The following is a 19,121-nucleotide window of genomic DNA, read 5'->3' as shown; positions in this document are numbered from 1 at the left end:
ATACTAAGGCAAGCTGAAGTACAAGGTATTGCAGAAAGTAATGCAGTGCAAAGTATTGCACCGCTAGCATCCAAATGCGGCGCTGGGAAGGGGGGTGCCTATGATATGGTCGTTATAATCTAGTAGGCCGTGGTTAGTACATAGTTCTTACTTGGAAGAAGCCAATAAAACATGAGCTCGTGGACCAAACAGTGTCGTGTGTCCTGTGTCGAGTGTTCGTCCGTGTGTTTGGCTCCTTGTGGGACAGAACTGTGAGTTAGTGACTAAGTCTCATATTATATCTTAGTGTGTCCTAGAGAGAATACCACAGAGGTTTGAAGTTTCGTAGAGGGAGGAGCTTAGAAGTTTAGAGGTTCGACCTTGGCTTAGGGTTTGGATTGCTCTGGAGCCAGTTTCTTGTGCTATTTATTCAGATACCGTTGTTTTATCAAATAACCGAGCAACAAGTCATCTTCCCCGGATAACAAGCTGCTGCCCCCGCAGCATAGCTCATTTTTAGCCTTATCATCATCAACATCTCCTTTACCGAAGCCCTCTGCTCAATGGTTCCCCTTCTACAGTAGATCCATCTACGCTTTTTTTTTTATTCTTACGAAATATGCAATGCTCTAACACAACCCAGCTCTACGGAATTTCCTCTTTCGTTCTCAGTCGTGCACGGCAAGTGCAAATAACAATCACATGAAGATGTTTTCCTGCAACGACTGGATGCTGAGAAGCCGACGAAGCAAAAAAAGAAAAAAGAAAAATAACGAATGAAGAAAGAAAACGCGAAAAGAAATGTGCTCGGCGGCTGGGGGACTTCAGAAGCCTCCGTCTGTGCAGCCGTTCACAGATCATCAAGCGTCGTTCCTTCTCATGATTCCTTAACGAGCTACAACGTAACTGCGGCGAAATGGCGACGGTGAATTATGAGAGGCGGAGGAAATGTCTCTGTCACGGCAAGGAATCCACCTCGCGTGCGCCTTATGAGAAAAGGAACTCTAGCTGCTTTTCCTATTTGCGTGTCGAGAATACGCAGCCGTTATTGCATTGTTCGTGTGACGAAATAGGTAGCATAACGGCAGGGAACGGGTTTGGGGGCTCGAAAAGAAGTGTTGATTCCAGCCGTGCTTTGTGGCAGTACGGTGTATATGACCTCGATGTATATACGATGTGGTTCGCGAACCATTTCGTTGTATCGAAGTAGGACACTACTAAGCTGTGGGCGATTGAAAATCGTGCTAGACAATTTCTCATTTAATTTTTTAATTCCTAAAGGGTTCTTCAAAGACTTCCAACACCTTCACAGCTTGCGTAACTTCTAATGTAAAATTCGGCTAACTTTTCCTTCACAAAGCATCGTACGTTAATTATTTGTTCGATTTTTTTGTGACACATATTCCTGCTTGGTTTACTTTGAGTGAGTTGCTGTTACGAACGAAAGTATACTATCAACACCGAAAGTCCTGTGCTATTACTTGACAGTTGCACACACACACACACATACAAACATACATTGGATGATGATGAGTTGTGACAGTTACAACTGGATGGACAGTTGACTGACATGGACTGGACAGTTACATCACATAGGAAAATCGGACTCAACGAGGAAACTCATTAAACGGTACGTGCTTTTTATTGGATTGGAGATTGAAAAAAAGTAGAGAAACCTAGCTTTTCCGCTTGCCCAAAGGTCGCATTCCAACGGTGTAATTAAATAACATAGCGGAATCCGTACGTGGCAGAAATACTAAATCACAAGCATACTGTTATCAGGCAGAACGCCAACTGTAATACCGTCTTATCGACATCATCGCGAAGAAATTTTCGCTATAAACGATTGATCAAACCTTGGCTCATCGATAAACAATTCCGCTACAGCTTATAGCCTAAAGCTCCACTTCCTCCTCGTAGTCCCGAGACACGACATAAACGACGCATATACTACGCTCGAGAAAAAAAAAAAGAAAAAAAAAAACTGTCTTAAAGTACATATTTACGAGACGTGTGAGCAGCGTTGCGACTGTAGCATATTCCACAACAGAAAAACATTGGATCTATATACGCGTCCACTAAGGCTATTCGAACGTAGCATAATACGCTTTTATTGAGAAAGAAAGAACAATCCTTACCTTGATCCACTTCTTTCACGCGACATGCGACTGTCTGACTCTTCTCATCTTCGGCCTTCGATATCAACCCGCTTCCACAGGTGGCGAGGGACGGTACAGCTGAAAAAACACAGACAGCATTTCTGGAACATGTGTCTCACCGACGACTATCCCTTGTTGAAGCTCTGTTACGCGCTCTAGGTAGTGTTCCGGGAAAATACGCACGCACTTCAATATGTGCAGTGATAACGCAACTGTCATTGCGAAACTGAAAGCTGAAGATAGCAGATTTGTCGCGCGGAATAAGGGGGTGACGCAGGTGAGACTCCGTCTTCGCCATCAAGGAGGTGCTCTTGATTGCGTCTTGTGAGTGATTAACTTCCTAGTATAGTAAGTGGGTGACGTTGACGGTGAACGTCGGCTGTTGGCATCGTTATCATAGACGTGCGATATTTCCTACATCCGGGCAATTATTTTTTTTTACGGAACTTACGCCTTGGAGCTCGTCCGGCGTTCTATAGAAGTGATACCAGTAAGCTAGTTAGTTTCATTACTGGCAATCCAAAGTAATGTTATCGTGTTAAAATAACTTTGACGAAATATTGGTTGGAAGCTAGAAGGTGGAGAACGTAATCTGTATTCATTTTCCCTCTCCTTGTTTTTACCCTGCTGAAAGAAGTTCGTAAACTTCGTTGTATATCGCTAATATGTTCATTTACAACCACTACAATGGACTGCGCTTGTGCATCAGGTCGATTGGCCAAGTAAATCAAACAAAGGACAGATAAGTATATCTCAATCACTATAGACAGAGCCTGAATACGACGTTATTATCAACAGCGACCATCACATGGTTGCACAAATAGAGTTGCGCAAACTCGCGCACGTATCACGCATCTCGAATTCGAGACCACCTCCGCGCCAACGATAATCACACAAACCCAAAACAAAGAGGATTTCCTCACCGCCTTGCAAGGTGACATCACACACTATCCTCCACACAGCGGATGAGTATCCGCATAGTTTCACAGGCACAGCAACCACAACAACAATGAACCACTTGCAAACACCTCCAGACGTCGCTCAGAGAGATGTGGAACGCGATCGCTTCAAGAGGAGCGCTTATCTCCGGCAGAGAAGTAGGCCCGCTTGACGCAGTGGCGAGCGACTGCCGAGAGAAACGGGTGCTACGATCGCAGAATCCGTTTCCGGACGGACAACAGAAAGAGCGGGTCACGTGGTTTACGGGAAACAGCTGCACCGAAAAAAAAACGATCTACTTTGAACAGAGCGGAAGTTGGGGATCGACACCGCCCTGGAGGTGAACGACGTGCAACTGACGCGGTCGCTCTGAAGTGCTTGGTGGACACGACGGCCTCTCGAACCAGCTTGCGGTCTGTCGAGCGTATACCCTTCTTTCATGGCGCCGGACGTCGCAGGGCAGGCGTGCTCGGCGTAGCGATTTGCGTCCAGCGTGGTCTTGGAGATTCTTCCATTAGGTTCTTCGCACAGTCAAGCGAGCGTGACGGCAAGGTTATTAATGTGGCTTGACGGCTTTAGAACGGGCGGTTGAAAAGAACAGTGTCGCGACCTGAACGCTCGCTAGCCTTTATTTGCGGTTATTAAGGACTGTGGTTCCGTGGGATAAAACATCTTTCCCGTCTGTCTGCAGGCAGATGTTTCAAGGTCCAACAAAACGACAAACATTTGTTTGCTCTCCTGGTCTGTGAGTGCAGTTAGGTACCTAATGATGGTGAGTCTGCTCCTCGGGAGCGTCGGAACCCTAATATTATCAGCAGAAAGAGAAGCACAAACAAAGGCGGCGTACATTGAGCAGACCACAGAGCGACTGACTTATAGGCTCGCAAACTTCTCCATACAAGGTGACCATCGACACTTCACTTGTAAGCACTGATCCTTGTACCACATGACAACCAAAACATGCGGAGTACCATGTCGCTTCGCGAATGCAACCCTTATCTCTTAACTTCCCACTTATCGAGTGGGCTGGTATCGCAGACCCCCGTCAAGTGCGCTTGACCATCGCACAGCCCACACTGCGGCGGAAAATTCTCGGCTCTTTAATGAGACTCGTTGCACAACCTTTCGCAAAGACCTACCACGAATCGTGTCACTCTCAGACATAATTATCGAACAATGCCCTACACACATAATCCCTCTGCAGGATTTCAATTACCGGACAACACCCTGCACGCTTCGGTGAACAAACCATCGAAGGATTCTTCCTACAAACAATCAATCCCATCACTGGAAGAAACATGAAACCACCTTCATTAGTAATCCGGTCGTGCACAACCGCCGTGCTACCGGCGAGTTGTCAAAAGTGGGCGAGACCAAATCCCGTGCGAAATTGGGGCAAAGCTACGGACAAATTACCCGCACTGGATACTGCCTTACAGCGAAAGAAACGGACGTTAATTGTGCCGCACTTTGGCTTACGCTTCGACGCTTTCCGCCAAGCCTCGCATGAACGCCATCAATATTGCGAGCAGACGGACGGACGAACGACTGAAAACGGAACCCATTCTGGCTGGCTACGACTTCCAGAGGTCCGACCCGTAATTGATGAGAGGCTACGCGGTCAAAGATGGATAGTGTTTTTCAAAGCTAGAGTTCCATTAACGAGGGAAATGATTAACGTCGCTGCTATACGACCGCCAGAAGTCACGCAGCTCCGCTAGGGGGACAGAGCAGCTGACACAGCGAGGGGGGCCAACAGGAAGAAAGTTGCGCCATGAGCTTTGTTTCGTAAAGTCACCGCTCCTGTGTGGACAAATATACAAAGCACGAGAGAGGGGGAAAAAATCACGAAGGCTATCTTTTTTCTTCTTGTCCTGTTTTTTTTTTGGAGACTATGTCTTTGTCTCGAAATGGGAAACTTTTTTACGCGTGAATGGCCTCGTTCCACGTGAATGCTGAAATGTCGCCGCACGCACTTTTAAGTTGCGACAGTGTTTTTTTTTTTTTTTTTTTTTCTTCCAAGGGGAACTCGGTAAGGAGTGTTTCAAGTGAAGAGCACAGGTGTCATTAGAACATCTGACCAAGTACGAGTGACAGAGAAAGTTTTTGACAGATACTTTTTTTTTTCCTGTGGAAAAGCTGTTTTCCTCGAAGAAAAACAGCGTCAAACAAAGACGCATAGCGACTTTCGTTTTCCACTGAAGTTTCAGTGAAGTTTATAGAAGTGCAGCTTACAGTGAAGCTTCAGTGCTGTTTTAGTGAAGAGCAGATTGTCATTAGAACATCTGACAAAGTACAAGTGACAAGGAAGTTTTTAACGAAGTTTTTTTTTCTCAAACAAAAACAGCAGCAAATAAAGACATATCGCAACATTCCTTTTCTAGTGAAGTTTTAGTAAAGTTTATAGTGCAGCGTTAGACATAAGTTTTTAGTGATGTTTCATTATTTTAGTGCAGTTTTCGAGAATATTTTCAGCACAGTTGTCATAAGAACATCTGACCAAGTACGAGTGACAGAGGAAGTTTTCGACAGTTTTCTTTTTTCTCAAACAAAACCAGCAGCAAATAAAGACGCATCGCGTTATTCCTTTTCTATAGTGAAGTTGTGGAATTTATAATACAGTTTTAGGGAAGTTTTTAGTGATGTTTCATTGAAGTCTCTGTGTTTCAGTGCAGTTTTTTTTTTAGAATTTTTCAGCACTTTTGCCATTGAACATCTGACCAAGTACCAGTGACAAAACTTTTGACTTTTTTTTTATGTGTAGACGTTTTCCCCCGAAGAAAAAACACCAGCAAATAAAGACGTATTGAGACTTTCATTTTCTATAGTGAAGTTTCTGTGTTTCTAGTGAAACTTCTGAAGTTTTGCAATGACCAGCACAGTTGTCATTAGAACATCTGACCAAGTGCAAGGGAAGTTTTTGTCAAAGGAGGTGTTCTATTCTTTTTCCTGTGGGAAAGTTATCCCCCCCCCCCCCAAAAAAAAAAAAAAAAAAAAAAACAGCAAATGAAGACATATCGCGACTTTCCTTTTCTCTTTCCATTTTTTTAGGGGACGTTCCTGATACAGGAGGTGTCGTGGTCTCTGTCTCGAATGCCCGAGAAGGGATTGCTCATTTCGCTCGGGAGTCACATAGAAATGTTATTCGTTATCCTTCACATGCCCGGGGGCCTTTCATTTGAAGATGCTGGCGTTCTATTCAAGGCACGAACTTCCGTTCTGACGAATGCGTACTCACAGCGGTGCAGAGCAAACTACCCTCAGGGGTTTTTGAATAAACGAAGGATTACTTGTAACAGGTTGCTTTTGCATAACACGTCTTAACGGTCTGCACGATTTTTTACACGAAGAGACAATTTGAAGAGTCGCTCCTCATTTCACACAGTTTTTTTTTCTCCCACAACTTGTGCAACTGTGGCAATGAGCAAGGTACAGACGCGGACAGATGGAGAGAGGACAGCAGGAAGGAGTGGGGGTAAGTATGCGTCCTGGGCCGACTTCAGGGGGAACTGCGCTACGCAACGCAAGCTGGTCAAAGTGATTTTTTCAGGTGCCTCATTTTTGACGAAAACATAAGTTGTCCTTTCTTATGTCATATACGGCAAAAGAACTCATTTATGTATCTGCGCCAACACTTTGTTCAATCGCCATCCATAAGTGGAAAAAGGTGCGAAAACCGTTAAGAAATGGGATGCGCAGAGGAATCAAGAACAATTTTACTTTTATGATGATGATTGCGGGTGTCCCTTCGCTACAGGCGACTCTACCTCACTGAGTAGCTGAGAATAACGACAAGCCTCAGAGTGAGGACCGAGGTCCTACATTGTCCAAAACGTTAGTACCTTATTTTCCGGTGTATAACGCGCACACCTAGAAGCTGGCGAAATTTGAAACAAAGTGCGATGGATAGCGCGCACCACAATGCTGCTGCAAGCTTCTGTACTGCCACCAGTATGGACAATAAACCAAGGCGGTGTATTATATATGCATATGCTTTATTTGGAACACATCGTCAAAGCCGTTAAACTCCGACGCAACAAAGTCGGTGTTCCCTAGAATAGCCTGGAAGGGGCTAGAATTTGTACGTCACCGACCTGAAAAGGAACTCTGCAGGAAAATATTTCCGTGTATAACGCGAACCGTTACATAACGCGCAGGGCCTCTTCAGAGCATTTTTTTTACTGTATAACGCGCGCGTTATATACACCGGAAAATACGGTAGTGCTTCTAAGGCAGAGCGTTGGTGGGATGGGTTTGATTATGGACACAGGAATTAGTTACACAAGCAATTCGTCGTTTCTGAAACAGCATGTCAACTAAATTAGGTGGTTATTTCATTATAATTTTAGACCCGAACACACATTATTTGGATAGCCAACTAATGGACGATGCACTTTCTTTTTCGCAACCAGCTTATTCTTTGTGGAATGAGAGACCAATAGAAAAGTGTTGGAAGTCATAGCTGACTGGCCTGTTTGCTATTAGAACATCCTACCGGAAGCTTCATCTCCAACGGAAAGCGGGGGAAAAAAAGAAAAGAGAAGAATCCTATCCGGGGTTGTTCCGAAGCGATGACGTTGACAAATGAGGGATATAAAGTTGTAGTCTGACTGCCACAACACGCAGAGCTGTTCAACTGCCCACGGGGTGGCAAACATGAACATGTAATCTCTTTACGGCTGCAGCGGCTCGAGGCCCTCCTTTGTCTATGATCTACCGCTGATATTTATTAGGGCTCCCATAAGGCAGTAGAGCTCATAAGCTGGAACACCGTCGCTGGCGTATGCTTTTGCAAACAGGTCCTACGGTGTATGCACTCTGAGTGATGTAAACCATAATCTGTATATGGCCCAGGAGAAGAAAGACGGTTAAGATGTACATGGCATGACAGCGGTTAAGCACTTCCGTAGTTTCTGAAAACGATTAGGAAGCTACTTTATGTTATGTCATCTCCCGGCTTTTGGAGTATTTTCGCATGCGAAGCTACTTTACGTAATTATCACTCCTAAGTGATGAAACACTCCATATTTTCCTGCTCTAATTCTAATCTAATCTAGTGATGAACATTCCATCAATCATCATCATCATCAAAACAAAATTATTATTGTTGTTGATGATGTTGATGTTGCTATCATTCTTTGGTATTGGAAATAGCCGGCGTCCTCGAGCTGATGTTGTGAGACCGGAGGGCATTGGTGTTTACATTTGAAACAGTGCACTTATGTTTCTGCATTATACCAGGGGCGTCGCAGAGCAAACCTGAGTTTCACTTGGATAGCGATAATAGTGGCATAAGCTAGTGTTGAATTTTGTCAGCACAGGTTAGAAACACCGTTTTCGCACGATAAAAATCTACAGAAAAAAATCCACTGGGAACATAGTTGGCTACTTGACAAATGCAGAGTTTCTCATGTAAAGTCAACATTTTATCGCTTCGTGTCTTTCGGGACGATTTTGACAGCGCGGAAACCCTATAGATGCAACACGAAGTCATCAATATGTAATCACAATTTTACAATATTATTTCATTTTGTTGCGTATATCAAGGACACCACGTTCCAGATTTTTTTACCTTATGAAAGTAAAAGCACAGACTCTTAAAAAAAATAAAAAAGAACACACACACACACACACACGCACATCTGCGATGTACGAATGCTACGGAGAAAGTTGTTGAACGCTATGAGGACACGCACGGGCACACAGGTTTGTATGCTGCCTCGCGAAATAAAGCAATGAAACCCCGTACATGACCTATCGGGGGTTATCAAAAGTTTCAAATTCTGATCATGCGACACGAACCAATGAACGCCCACGTTGTGGTCAATGGCCAACTGGTGAAACCGGGCATTTTAGAAAGAAAGAGAGCGACGCTTTGGAATGTCGATGAAATCCTCCACGCGAATAACTCAAGGATCTGTTGCGCTGCGCCACCACGCCCGTCGGTGGATTTTTCTTTATTTTTTTAATAAGTATCCTACCTCCTTTTTGGTTTTTACATTCCTCACAGGCAGCCGCTTTCGACATCAATAAGCGAAGGCTATACGCTACGAATGGTGCTAAAAGCAGATAAGCGCTTTTCCTCTCTTTCTATCGGCTCTATATAACTCCGTGTGGGATGGGCACATTCCGGTTTATGCAAATTATCGACCTCGTTCCTGCTGTTGAGTCAATTAAGAGGCTGAATACTCGTGGTATGACTGCAATGTCTGGAAGGAGAGAGTATGTGTATACACAGAGGTGCTATCATTATATAAGTTTGACTCCGTAGCTCCAGTGACGTCATGCAAGGCGTTGAAAAGAAAGAAGAGGGGAGGGTTACGCCACAACATCCTGCATAGCAACGACAAAGAAGGAAATGTTTGGGTTAGGTGGGTGGGTGATGTTTATAAACAGTCGACTGCTCGGGAGATGTACAGGGAATGGTAGGTGCGGAATCCAGATGTGACGCAATAAAGTAAAACAATACGCGGGGTTGCACAAAGTGTTTGGCGAAGAGTTATAAACATTCGCACGATTATGATGTGTATACGCCGCCATGTGAATCCACCGCGTTAATACGACAATTCGCTTATCCGACAACGAGCAAGATTTTTGTCACAAGTAAGGGGAAATACAGGTATTATCTTTTCGTTATTATGACCGCGTCACGTGACCCTCAGAGCAGCCCCAGATGCTACAACGGGCAGAGGTTGACACGACTTAAACCAAGGAATCACTCCTGATGTTGTTGACTTTGATGCGCCGTTGATACTGCTATTGTCCATTTATATAACTTTATTGCTGACAGTATTGCTCCAAATAGACGGACCTTTTTTTCAGAAAATCAGCCATCACGATTACGTTGTCTTTTGTTCTGCGTAGCGGTCTGTACGGTCAGCGGAAGGTGCGTTTCCCGTTACTATGACAATTCGCTTTATGACCAAAATCTACGGGAACGGTAGTAGTCATATTAACGAGGGTTCACTGTAGTTGATAAAGCTGTCGAAGTTAGCTCTTAAGGAGATTATACACCTAGTTGTGAGGTTGAGCAAACTAGGAAGATCAGGAGATGAATTTGAAGAGTGTGCTCCGGCCACAAGCCGAGTTTCGATAGACAAAAATTACTGTGGAATTGCCCTAAGCTCAGATATGCGAGTTCGTTTCAAAGGTCTCAGTGTAATAAGTGCGCGAATTCATTCTTATTGCGGCCACAGATACCCGAGTAAACATAATGTGACCCGACATTCCATTTTGTTGGTAAGTTTGCAACACGGTGCCTCACTTGCTCCCTCAAGTAACTCGTGGAGAAGTGTAACTTATGATGTACTTCATGACAAGGCTGCACTGAAAGATTATCTAGCAGTATCAATTGTAATTGCCATAAATATTTTTGTGTCAATAAAAAAAAAAATGACACTGAAGTTTTCTAAGCATAATATAAACAGTCCGCCACGCGAAAGCTTGTACGCTTTAAACTTCGAAAGCTTAAGTGTTAATAATAATAATAATAACAATAATAAAAATAATAAAAAGCTCTTGTAAAGGCGTCTTTCCTGCTACACATCAGTGCTGTGCAACGAAGTTGCACCGCGTGATTACCATTTTGTCGAAATTTATCTGCCAATTTTTTTATTTTTGCATCTTTTCTCTTTTCCTTATTTAACACGTTTTACATTCCATTGTCATGCATTGAGAGCCTGTATGAAAACTTTTCTACAACGAAAACATAACGTTGCATGGCTGCAGATTCTGCGGATAGCTGCGCACCCGTGTAGTGGAAATACACGGTACAAAGCGAAGCCTGCAGAGTTGGAAGCCCACGTGCGATTTCCAGGCAGGCTGACGTCAACCCGTAAGCATACATGTACACCAGGAGGCAGACGGAACCCACGCGCCGTCGGAGTACTTGGAAAGCAGTACAGGATGGCAGTGAAGTGAGGTAGATGTTCGCGTAAGCCACCCTTTCGACTGCGGGCAAACAAGATTATGCACGTCTGCCCGCGAACAGGATTACAGCTGTCACCATATGAGATATTGAACGTGCTTTTTCTTTTTCTTCTATTGATGAGTGTCTAAGAAGAACGTTACGCTGGGCTCACTATTTTGTAACTTATCTAATCAGCCAAATATATCAACAAGAAGCATGCCCTTTCGTTGACAACTGGCTTTATCTGACAAATAAATAAGTTATCTTTAGTTTTATGACACGGGGGTATTCGTAAGTGTCTGTTACAATTATAAGGCCGGCTTGACACGACTGCATTTGTCGTCCATTCGCTTTAAAATCGAGCTCCGCATAGGCTCCAATGGGTGCGTTTTGGCTCCGTTTATAACAGGCCGCGAAAAAAGTTCGTGTCAAACCGGCCTAATCCAGATTGTCACGGATATTTTCAGTCATATTACCCACAAACTTAAGATAGAGAACACAGAAGAAAGTTCTGCTCAATGTTAAAGATAAGCTCTAGTGTACGTTTGCTACAGACTGCTGTGTTTTCGGCACCATTCCACCGCGGTGATTGGTAAACCAACAAATTTCATTTCAAAATGATCATGTCGAAGGGACCTATCCGAACAGGTTATGCAGCAAACATTATCTCTTATACCTGTCCAAAACTGAAGACTATCAACGTTCTCGTTGGCAACATTGGTTATTAAGGCACGAATTATACAAATAATCTCGCGCTGGTAATGTCCACGCGCAGATATGTTTCAATCTCTCCGAACACCTCCAAACCGTGACGTCGCCCCTACCCTGGCCGTATTACCGGCTCCCCGAACGCTCCCCGGTCCAGCCGAAACGAAAGGAGTAAGCTACACTGACCTCACCGGCGGGGTCCCTCGCAAGGTATCCAGAGGACGAGGCCGCTGCACCAAGGAAGAAGCCGGATGGCCGGACTTTGACGGGCCGGTGAGTGCACAAAGTTTGTGCTTCCTTCCGCAGGAGGGCTACGGCACGATGGTGGGCGGGATAGTGGCACGTGACCGGTCCCTCTCTTTCCACTGCTGCTCGCAGCATTCCGTCGAAAAATACCGCCACGAAGTCACGCGCCTCACACGCACAACAACAACAACACGTCTTTGTATCGCTATCGTTTCGCGAAGAACTCGCCCGTAACGTGTGTGCGCGAAAATTTCGAAGGTCCGGTACAGAGGTCGTGTGGATTGGGCCTTTCAAAGAAGATGCGGTTGAAAGTGGATTAAAAGAAGCCCTCTTTGTGGAGGTGTTTTGAAAAGATCGTACGGGAGGTTGTGCTGAATTTTGGGGCGGATGTGCGTTTTTTTTAGGAGAAAGGGTGGAGCGGGCTGTCAGGTTCGACGTTGTGTGGTCTGGGAGTTGCGTGTGTAAGGTGCCGATTATGTTCAAGAGAAAGGTGGGTATGCGTACACGTGCGAGTGTGTTGTGGTCGATTTAGCTCTTCCTCGTTCACAATGAAAAAAAAAAAAAAAGTTGGATAAAGAATCGCCACTCTGATCTGTAAATGAACTCTCGTCTTTTTGTACATGGTCTCTCACGTACGAGTTAGTAGGATTGCTTTGAAGTGAGGAACCGAGCATACCGGCAACATGTAAGCACGGTTGTAGCAATGTGTTTCTAATCCTCAAATATATTTTTGCAGAACACGGAATAGACTGTTTCAGCAGCGCTCCGCTTTGCAGTCTTTCCGCCATCACAGTATAAACAGTATTTGACACATCTTCGGATAGCAGCTAACCTTCTCGACACCACATAGCACTGCCTCTTTGACAACGAAAACCTGTAGTCATAACCGGCTTCCCTATGCCTGCCCCGTCCGCCTTCTAACCAAGCTGCCAACGCACTAATGCTCTTCGGGTATATTATAGTCGAACGCTACAGCTAACACTGCCCAGATACTGTACTAAAAGAAGAGAACAGGACCTCACCAGGAAAAAAGAAAAAAGAAAGTGAAGCGTTGTTGCATCAGCATGAAAGAGATAAACGTAACGATTGCTGAATACCAACCATACCCACGCCGTTTTGAGATTATCAGAATTGCTTTTCACATCAAACCTCACGAACATCAGGTAACCAGCCCACGAAGACGTAGGAATTTGGACCGACGTCCCAAATACCAACGCCGATATTCGCCAGGCACTGTGTGTGCCATCTACAAATCCCCGTGTAGATGCTAATAATTTATACGACATTATCTTACCTTCATCTCCGTTCACTTCCGTGCGGACGATAGCACCCTTCATCACAGCCGCGACACGTAATCCCAATAGGTGTTCCACCGGCACCTACAGTGTCTATTTCAGCGTCAAGAAGACGTGTTTGGATCCCCCCTCTAATAATCCACTGTCCTACTTTCACTTCCGTCTCTCCGCGCCTTTGTTCACCCACAACATGTTACGAAGTGACTCGGATGTTATTAGCTTTCGCTAACAGTATCATGCTTCACTTCCTCCCCGCCCCATACTCGTAATGTCCGCCTCGTCTTCGCACTTAGAATTCAGAGCAGAAGTCCAGCCCACGCGGACGCTGCAAGAAGATCTCGAGGATGCCCGCCTCGAAGGCGCCGGACGTGCAGCTATCTCCACTGGAAGATGTCCGTCCGTATAGAAGTACCTTGCCTCATGCCATTCCAAACACGCTTTCTAAGTTCTTCCAGGCGTGGTCTGAACAAGAGGTCGTTGCAATGGAATCGTGGGAGGCGACAAGAATGTCTTCCTGGCGATAAACCTTTTACGATGTGGGGGTCAACAAAAACGCAACTCGCGTTGCAAAATGACAACCGTCTGGAGAGCAGTTTGAAGTCTGTGAAATTGGGCTTCTAGAAGGGGTTGTCAGGACAGGTGACCTTCGGATGAATCGTTTAGTGGAGCTCTCTGGCTGTCCGAAGTACGTCCAGGTACGTGTCGGATGAGGGTCAAGTGGAGATTGCAAGTTGGTTCTATCGCGCAATGCTTTCAGAAGTCACTCAGTGAGATGGAAGGCACGTTAGACGAGAATCCTTGAGGGAGTCGTGAAGGACGACATTTTGCGTCTTTCAACTGGAGCGAAGTAGTGACTCTAGAGCGAATTAAGGGACCGATGGTGGCAGCGCGTGCTATTGTTTCTGAGAAGTGCCTCGTGGTACGAGGCTGTCGGCGGCAGACAATCAATACGCGGCTAGTGATATTCGTTAGTGGTTTCTGCCATGGAGCAGCTGAAACAGGAGTTGTTTATTGTTGCCTAGTTGTCTTAATTGTGTACCAGCTCCCGTGGCATAGTGGTTAGGATGATCGCTTTCCACGCCGAGGCTGGGATGTGACACGGGTTCGGATCCTGCCAACGGCTGTGGTGTCTGAGGTTTTCCCTGGGTTTTCCGAAGACTTTCCAGGCAAATGTCGGCACAGTTCCCCCTGAAGTCGGCCCAGGACGCATATTAACTCCCTTCCTGCTGTCCTCTCTCCATCTGTCCATGTCTGTACGCCGCTCATAGCCGCAGTTTCTTCGCTGCGCTAACACGGAATTAAATAAAAAAATTCTTAATTTTCGTGGAAGTTTGATTCATAAGAGATTTCCCTGCAGTTTCGTCTGAAAGGCAGGAGTCCTATACACTCTCAGAAAAAAAAAAAAAAAAAAAAGGTGTAGAAAGTTACCACCTTACGCGTACGTTACCTCCTTGCTCAAGACCACAAGGGGTGTAACTGCACTCCTTACCATCTTTATGGTAGGATGATAAAATCTTGCAAATCCTGTGACTGTGTGCATTTAACACAAATGTTGAGTCTCTTCGGCCGCTCGCAGTGACCGCCGCTCGCAGTCGCTGGCGTGTCCGCCTGCTGAGCTCAAGATCGCGGGTTCAAACCCCGCCGAGTGGTATGGTGCCAACTTGGGGGGAGGGTAAAAGTTGCTCAGACTCGCCGTCTTCCGCGAGGGACGTTAAAGGTGGTGTACCGTATGTCGCGATTTCGGCATACGTTAAAAGAGCCCTCAGGGCGGACAAAATTAATCCACAGACCCGACCACTGTGACGTCGCTCGTGATGGCAGCCGTCTCGCGACTTATTATTATTATTATGACTCCTACCTTCAATAGGTGGTATAGTTACCTGCTGCACGGGGTGTAACCCTTGCGCCCATAACCAGGGGTGTAACGTTACAACCTTTTGGGTACAACACATGTAGCAGGCCAGTTACCCCCTTCCCACCCTCCACACACACAAAAAAAAGGCGTAACGTCTCTACCCTTTTTTCTGAGAGTGGATCGGTATATGGAGCCTTATCAACAAAGAAGCGAGGTAAAATCTGGTCCCGATGCTGGTAAGCAATGCCCAGCAGCCCAATATTGGCTGAATATCGGAAATACTGGACCAATATTGCTGATATTCAGCCAATATTGGGCCAAGATCTAGTGCTGATTTGGTGATCCTTGTATTTTTATAATAATTGCGCGTCGCCTGATTCTCTAAAGAGAGTTTAAAAAAAACAAACAAAATGTATATATGTGATGATGATGATGATCAGTATTTTTATGGCGCAACAGCGACGAAGGCTATAATGCGCCGAAACGTTGTTAAAAGTGCCACTAGTTAAAAATGGAATGATGGAATGATGCGCGTTATATATGTGACGCGCATACTAAGGGGAACTACACGCAAGCGCTGGCAGTTGCAGCAACCAGCAATAGTAGTGTGACAGACATTGGGGGGACGCTACTAGAAAAAGATATTAACCTGAGTAGAGCCGAAAAGACAGCAAGAAACAAGGAAGTGGTACTGAAAATTTTTTGCTGCATCTTAGATGCTGGCAACCTGCAACATACGTACGCACAGTGCATAAAGATTCAGCGATGGTGTTTGCTACTCGTTCTGAAGTCCTTGAGAAACGGAAAGGGACTGCTTCTGCGTGCCAAAGTCTTTAAGGAAACCTGCACAAACTGCTTGAGGAACCGTGTATATTTGCATTCCATTCATGTCCTGCACCGTCTTGGTACGCCCGCAAATCCGCGATCTCGGAAGTTTAATCCGAACTCACCCGTAACCCCGCAAGCTTTTATCCATATGCGGCCTCTACTCAGAAAAGTCTTCAGAATTCTATTCCACACACGCACAGTCGATGTCATGTAGGGTTCAGCTATATCTCACAAGGGGAACAGAAGCGATGCGAAAGGCTGCGAACTGAAAGACCTCTATACAGGCTGCACGCGCACGCAGAAGGCTCTTGTATGTCCATTGTTGAACGCGTGCGCGTCATCTTACGATGACGGTAGCCGTCCCATAAGCTGCACACGACATTGAAAAGACTTACCATGCGGCTGGACGTTGTCCTTCTGTTGCGACACCTCTTCTGACAACTGACACAGCTTATCCAGGAGGTCGGCACTGAGGTAATCCGACTGCTGCTCCTTTGCTACCGGCACCGCCGTGTCCTTCGGTGAATCCTGTTGCACCTCTTCAGTCTGTTGGACGTTGTCTTCACTACTCGTCAGCGTCGGGCTGGGAGGCATCATGTCGTCTTGTGCGGTAGCTGTGTCGCTTACATCACCGGGATGTTGAAGGTCCTCTGCCGGAGAACGAAAAAAGAACACTTGGCGAGATTGATATACGTGAACTTTATCATATAGAAGCGCGACAGAGGCAGAAAGCTCACGCAGAAAAAAACTGTATATGCCCTTGAATAATGCGAGTAGCGATATCCTTCTATGTTTTTTGAAGAGTAGGTGAACCTAGGGCGGGATCTTCACTTCGCCTGTCTCCGCGCATGTTTATGCATTGTAAGAACTTCGTGGCTGTCAAGTAGCATAAAAATGGTCCCTCATGCACTTCTTACCTTTCGTGTGGTCAAGTACAGGCGCTGCGGGTGGATCCTCCTGTTCTGGACATTCCTGGACTCTACAAAGGAAAACAGACTACAGTAAGCGAGTTGTTCGCGTCTAACGAACGCGTGATATGCAAATGCTACACGCAGGTATCAAATACTGGCAGAGGACAAGCACGTATTATCTCTAGTAGGACATCAACACTCTGTGCCTAACAATGAGCCGGTCTCCAACGAAGAATATGCAACACCTGGCGTTCACACGATGAGGTGCACAAACAAAGCTTACAACTAACGGTTTCTGCTGTCGGAAAATACGCAGATACCTTACTCATCCCGTTGCAACGGTTAGGGACAGTTTGCGTTGACAAATGACAGCGAGGACCATATCTTTGAGAATGGCAAGGGGAATCGCAGTGATAAGAGAATCGAGTGGAACGTCCTGCTGCGCGTGGAGATTGTGGCTAATCTCGGTCACTTTACAACCGCCTGGACATTTACATAGCGGGCAATCAATGTTAACTGTTCTTGTGCTCGTGTATGTTTAATGTCGTCAGGGTCTGTACTATGATCTTTCTGACCCGTTCGCAGTGCATGTTCATACAACAGTAATAATCGCTTTTGTTGTCGCCTGGAAGCCTCAAACTTTGGAAATGTCCTGCAATTGCCACACACTGTTTCGAGCACAGGACACACGCTCAATCACACAGCTCTGCATGCATATTTCATTCCACTCTACAAGCACCAGCCAGGCGAGAGAGCATCGAACGACGGGAACTTGGAGCGGCCACAAGACAAAAGGCCATCCTAGGAAGTTCCAATGGTCACAAAGTCAACGTCTCAAAACTCAAAACATCGCATACGCTTAAAACGCGTGGACAGGCAAACAGCAAGGCAGTGTAGCGCATCGTCGACCTTGAGAGCGGTCAAGTTCCTCAAAAGCAGCGAGAAGAAAAACCGGGAGGAGTTTTTATTGTATTTTTTATTTTTATAATAGACCCGCACGAGGAGAAACTCAACGCGGAAGCATCGGGCCACCAGAGCTTCGTGATTCGGCCCAGTCGGCCGTTTCATTATCGCCTTTTTGTGTCCCGTTCCTTCGAGAATTGGTTCACGAACTACGAAGTCAGCGTGTTCGTGAACGCCTAAAGCCGTGGGCTTTGTTCCACGTCCTTTGAGATAGTCCCTGACCGTGTGGGTAACGTGCAATATGTACAGTGCGGGTGGGACGCGTGTGCACGCATACGTGATTGGGTATCTTGTTGTTGGCTACAACCGAGGTTGGTTGTCTGATATGAGAATAGTTATGCCCAAGGGCAGTGGGAGCTGCGAAGGGCGTCATGACGAAGCGGAAGTGTACTTCACGGCTTCCGAAGATCTGTACTATAAGCCGTCGCTGTAGTAACCGTCGCTGAGCTACTTTTGTTCTTGAGTAATCGAGAGGCAACTTCTATCGTGTCTTATTGTATAAAAAAAAACAAAAAAAAAAACACGGATATATAATAACAACAATAATAATTCGGGGCTTGGCGTCGCGAGACAAAGGTAATCATGAGCGACGCCACAGCGGTCGGGTCTGTGGATTAATTGTGCCCTCCTGGGGTTTTCTTAGCGTGCGCTGAAATCTTGACCCGCGATCTTGGGATCAGGAGGGGGGCACGCTACCGACTGAGCCACCGAGGGCAGTGCGGAGATGTAAGTTGCCATAAACATTAATCTCGGCTACTCCGTGTAACTTATAGATGCGTGCTGCATGTGCATGAAGGGCACTTAACCAAAAATAATAACAAATAAGCTTAGAATGGAGTACGTGATCTTGCAGACAAACTGACTGCAAAAAGCAGTGGCAAACAGTCACATACGGAAGAGAGAACCCAAACAGTCAAAATACATTGTCCTCCCCGATATCTTCACGTAGAGCTGTTCGGTAACCGCAAATCTAATTTAGCTACAAACCTTCGATCAAGAAGAAGAAGCTTGTTCGCATGCAATTTGCCGCTTGGTTTTGTGTTTCAATGATAAATTATCTTGGAGAAATCTAGAGTGAAATGAATTTTCGACGTCTGGCATATACCTAGAAATGGTGTCACTGTGTCTTGTATGATGTCTTGCCCATAGATTATCTTCAGGTTGTCACGTAAGCGACGTTTTATGCTACTGTCTAGGTTTAAAGTCATATAATATAATTATGGTTTCTTGCCTTCAAACCAGCTGGATGTCTTTTGCAAATTCGAATACATGCTTTTAAGTGCATGGGGAACTGTATTCCGAATGTATCTGTACAGCTGGGAAGTGTCG

The 19,121-nt window shown here is 45.6% G+C and overlaps 1 protein-coding gene and 1 long non-coding RNA gene across 2 annotated transcripts in view; one reads left to right on the top strand and one right to left on the bottom strand.

Moving 5' to 3' along the window:
- Nucleotides 1-19,121, bottom strand: part of LOC135388883 (uncharacterized) — an 82,201-nt gene that overhangs the window by 10,451 nt on the left and 52,629 nt on the right. Inside the window, exons 4-6 of the mRNA XM_064618745.1 lie at nt 16,836-16,897; nt 16,314-16,568; nt 2,118-2,216 (exon numbers count right to left, since the gene is read on the bottom strand). Coding sequence (XP_064474815.1) covers nt 2,118-2,216; nt 16,314-16,568; nt 16,836-16,897 — 416 coding nt within the window. The remainder of the gene's footprint in view (nt 1-2,117; nt 2,217-16,313; nt 16,569-16,835; nt 16,898-19,121) is intronic.
- LOC135388884 (uncharacterized) overlaps nt 9,611-19,121 on the top strand; it is a 46,299-nt gene continuing 36,788 nt past the window's right edge. The window contains exon 1 of the long non-coding RNA XR_010421526.1: nt 9,611-9,696. This is a non-coding gene — a long non-coding RNA (uncharacterized LOC135388884). The remainder of the gene's footprint in view (nt 9,697-19,121) is intronic.

Source organism: Ornithodoros turicata, chromosome 3 (genome assembly GCF_037126465.1).
Source record: "Ornithodoros turicata isolate Travis chromosome 3, ASM3712646v1, whole genome shotgun sequence".
Lineage (NCBI taxonomy): Eukaryota > Metazoa > Arthropoda > Arachnida > Ixodida > Argasidae > Ornithodoros > Ornithodoros turicata.
This window is presented reverse-complemented; position numbering and strand designations above follow the sequence as displayed.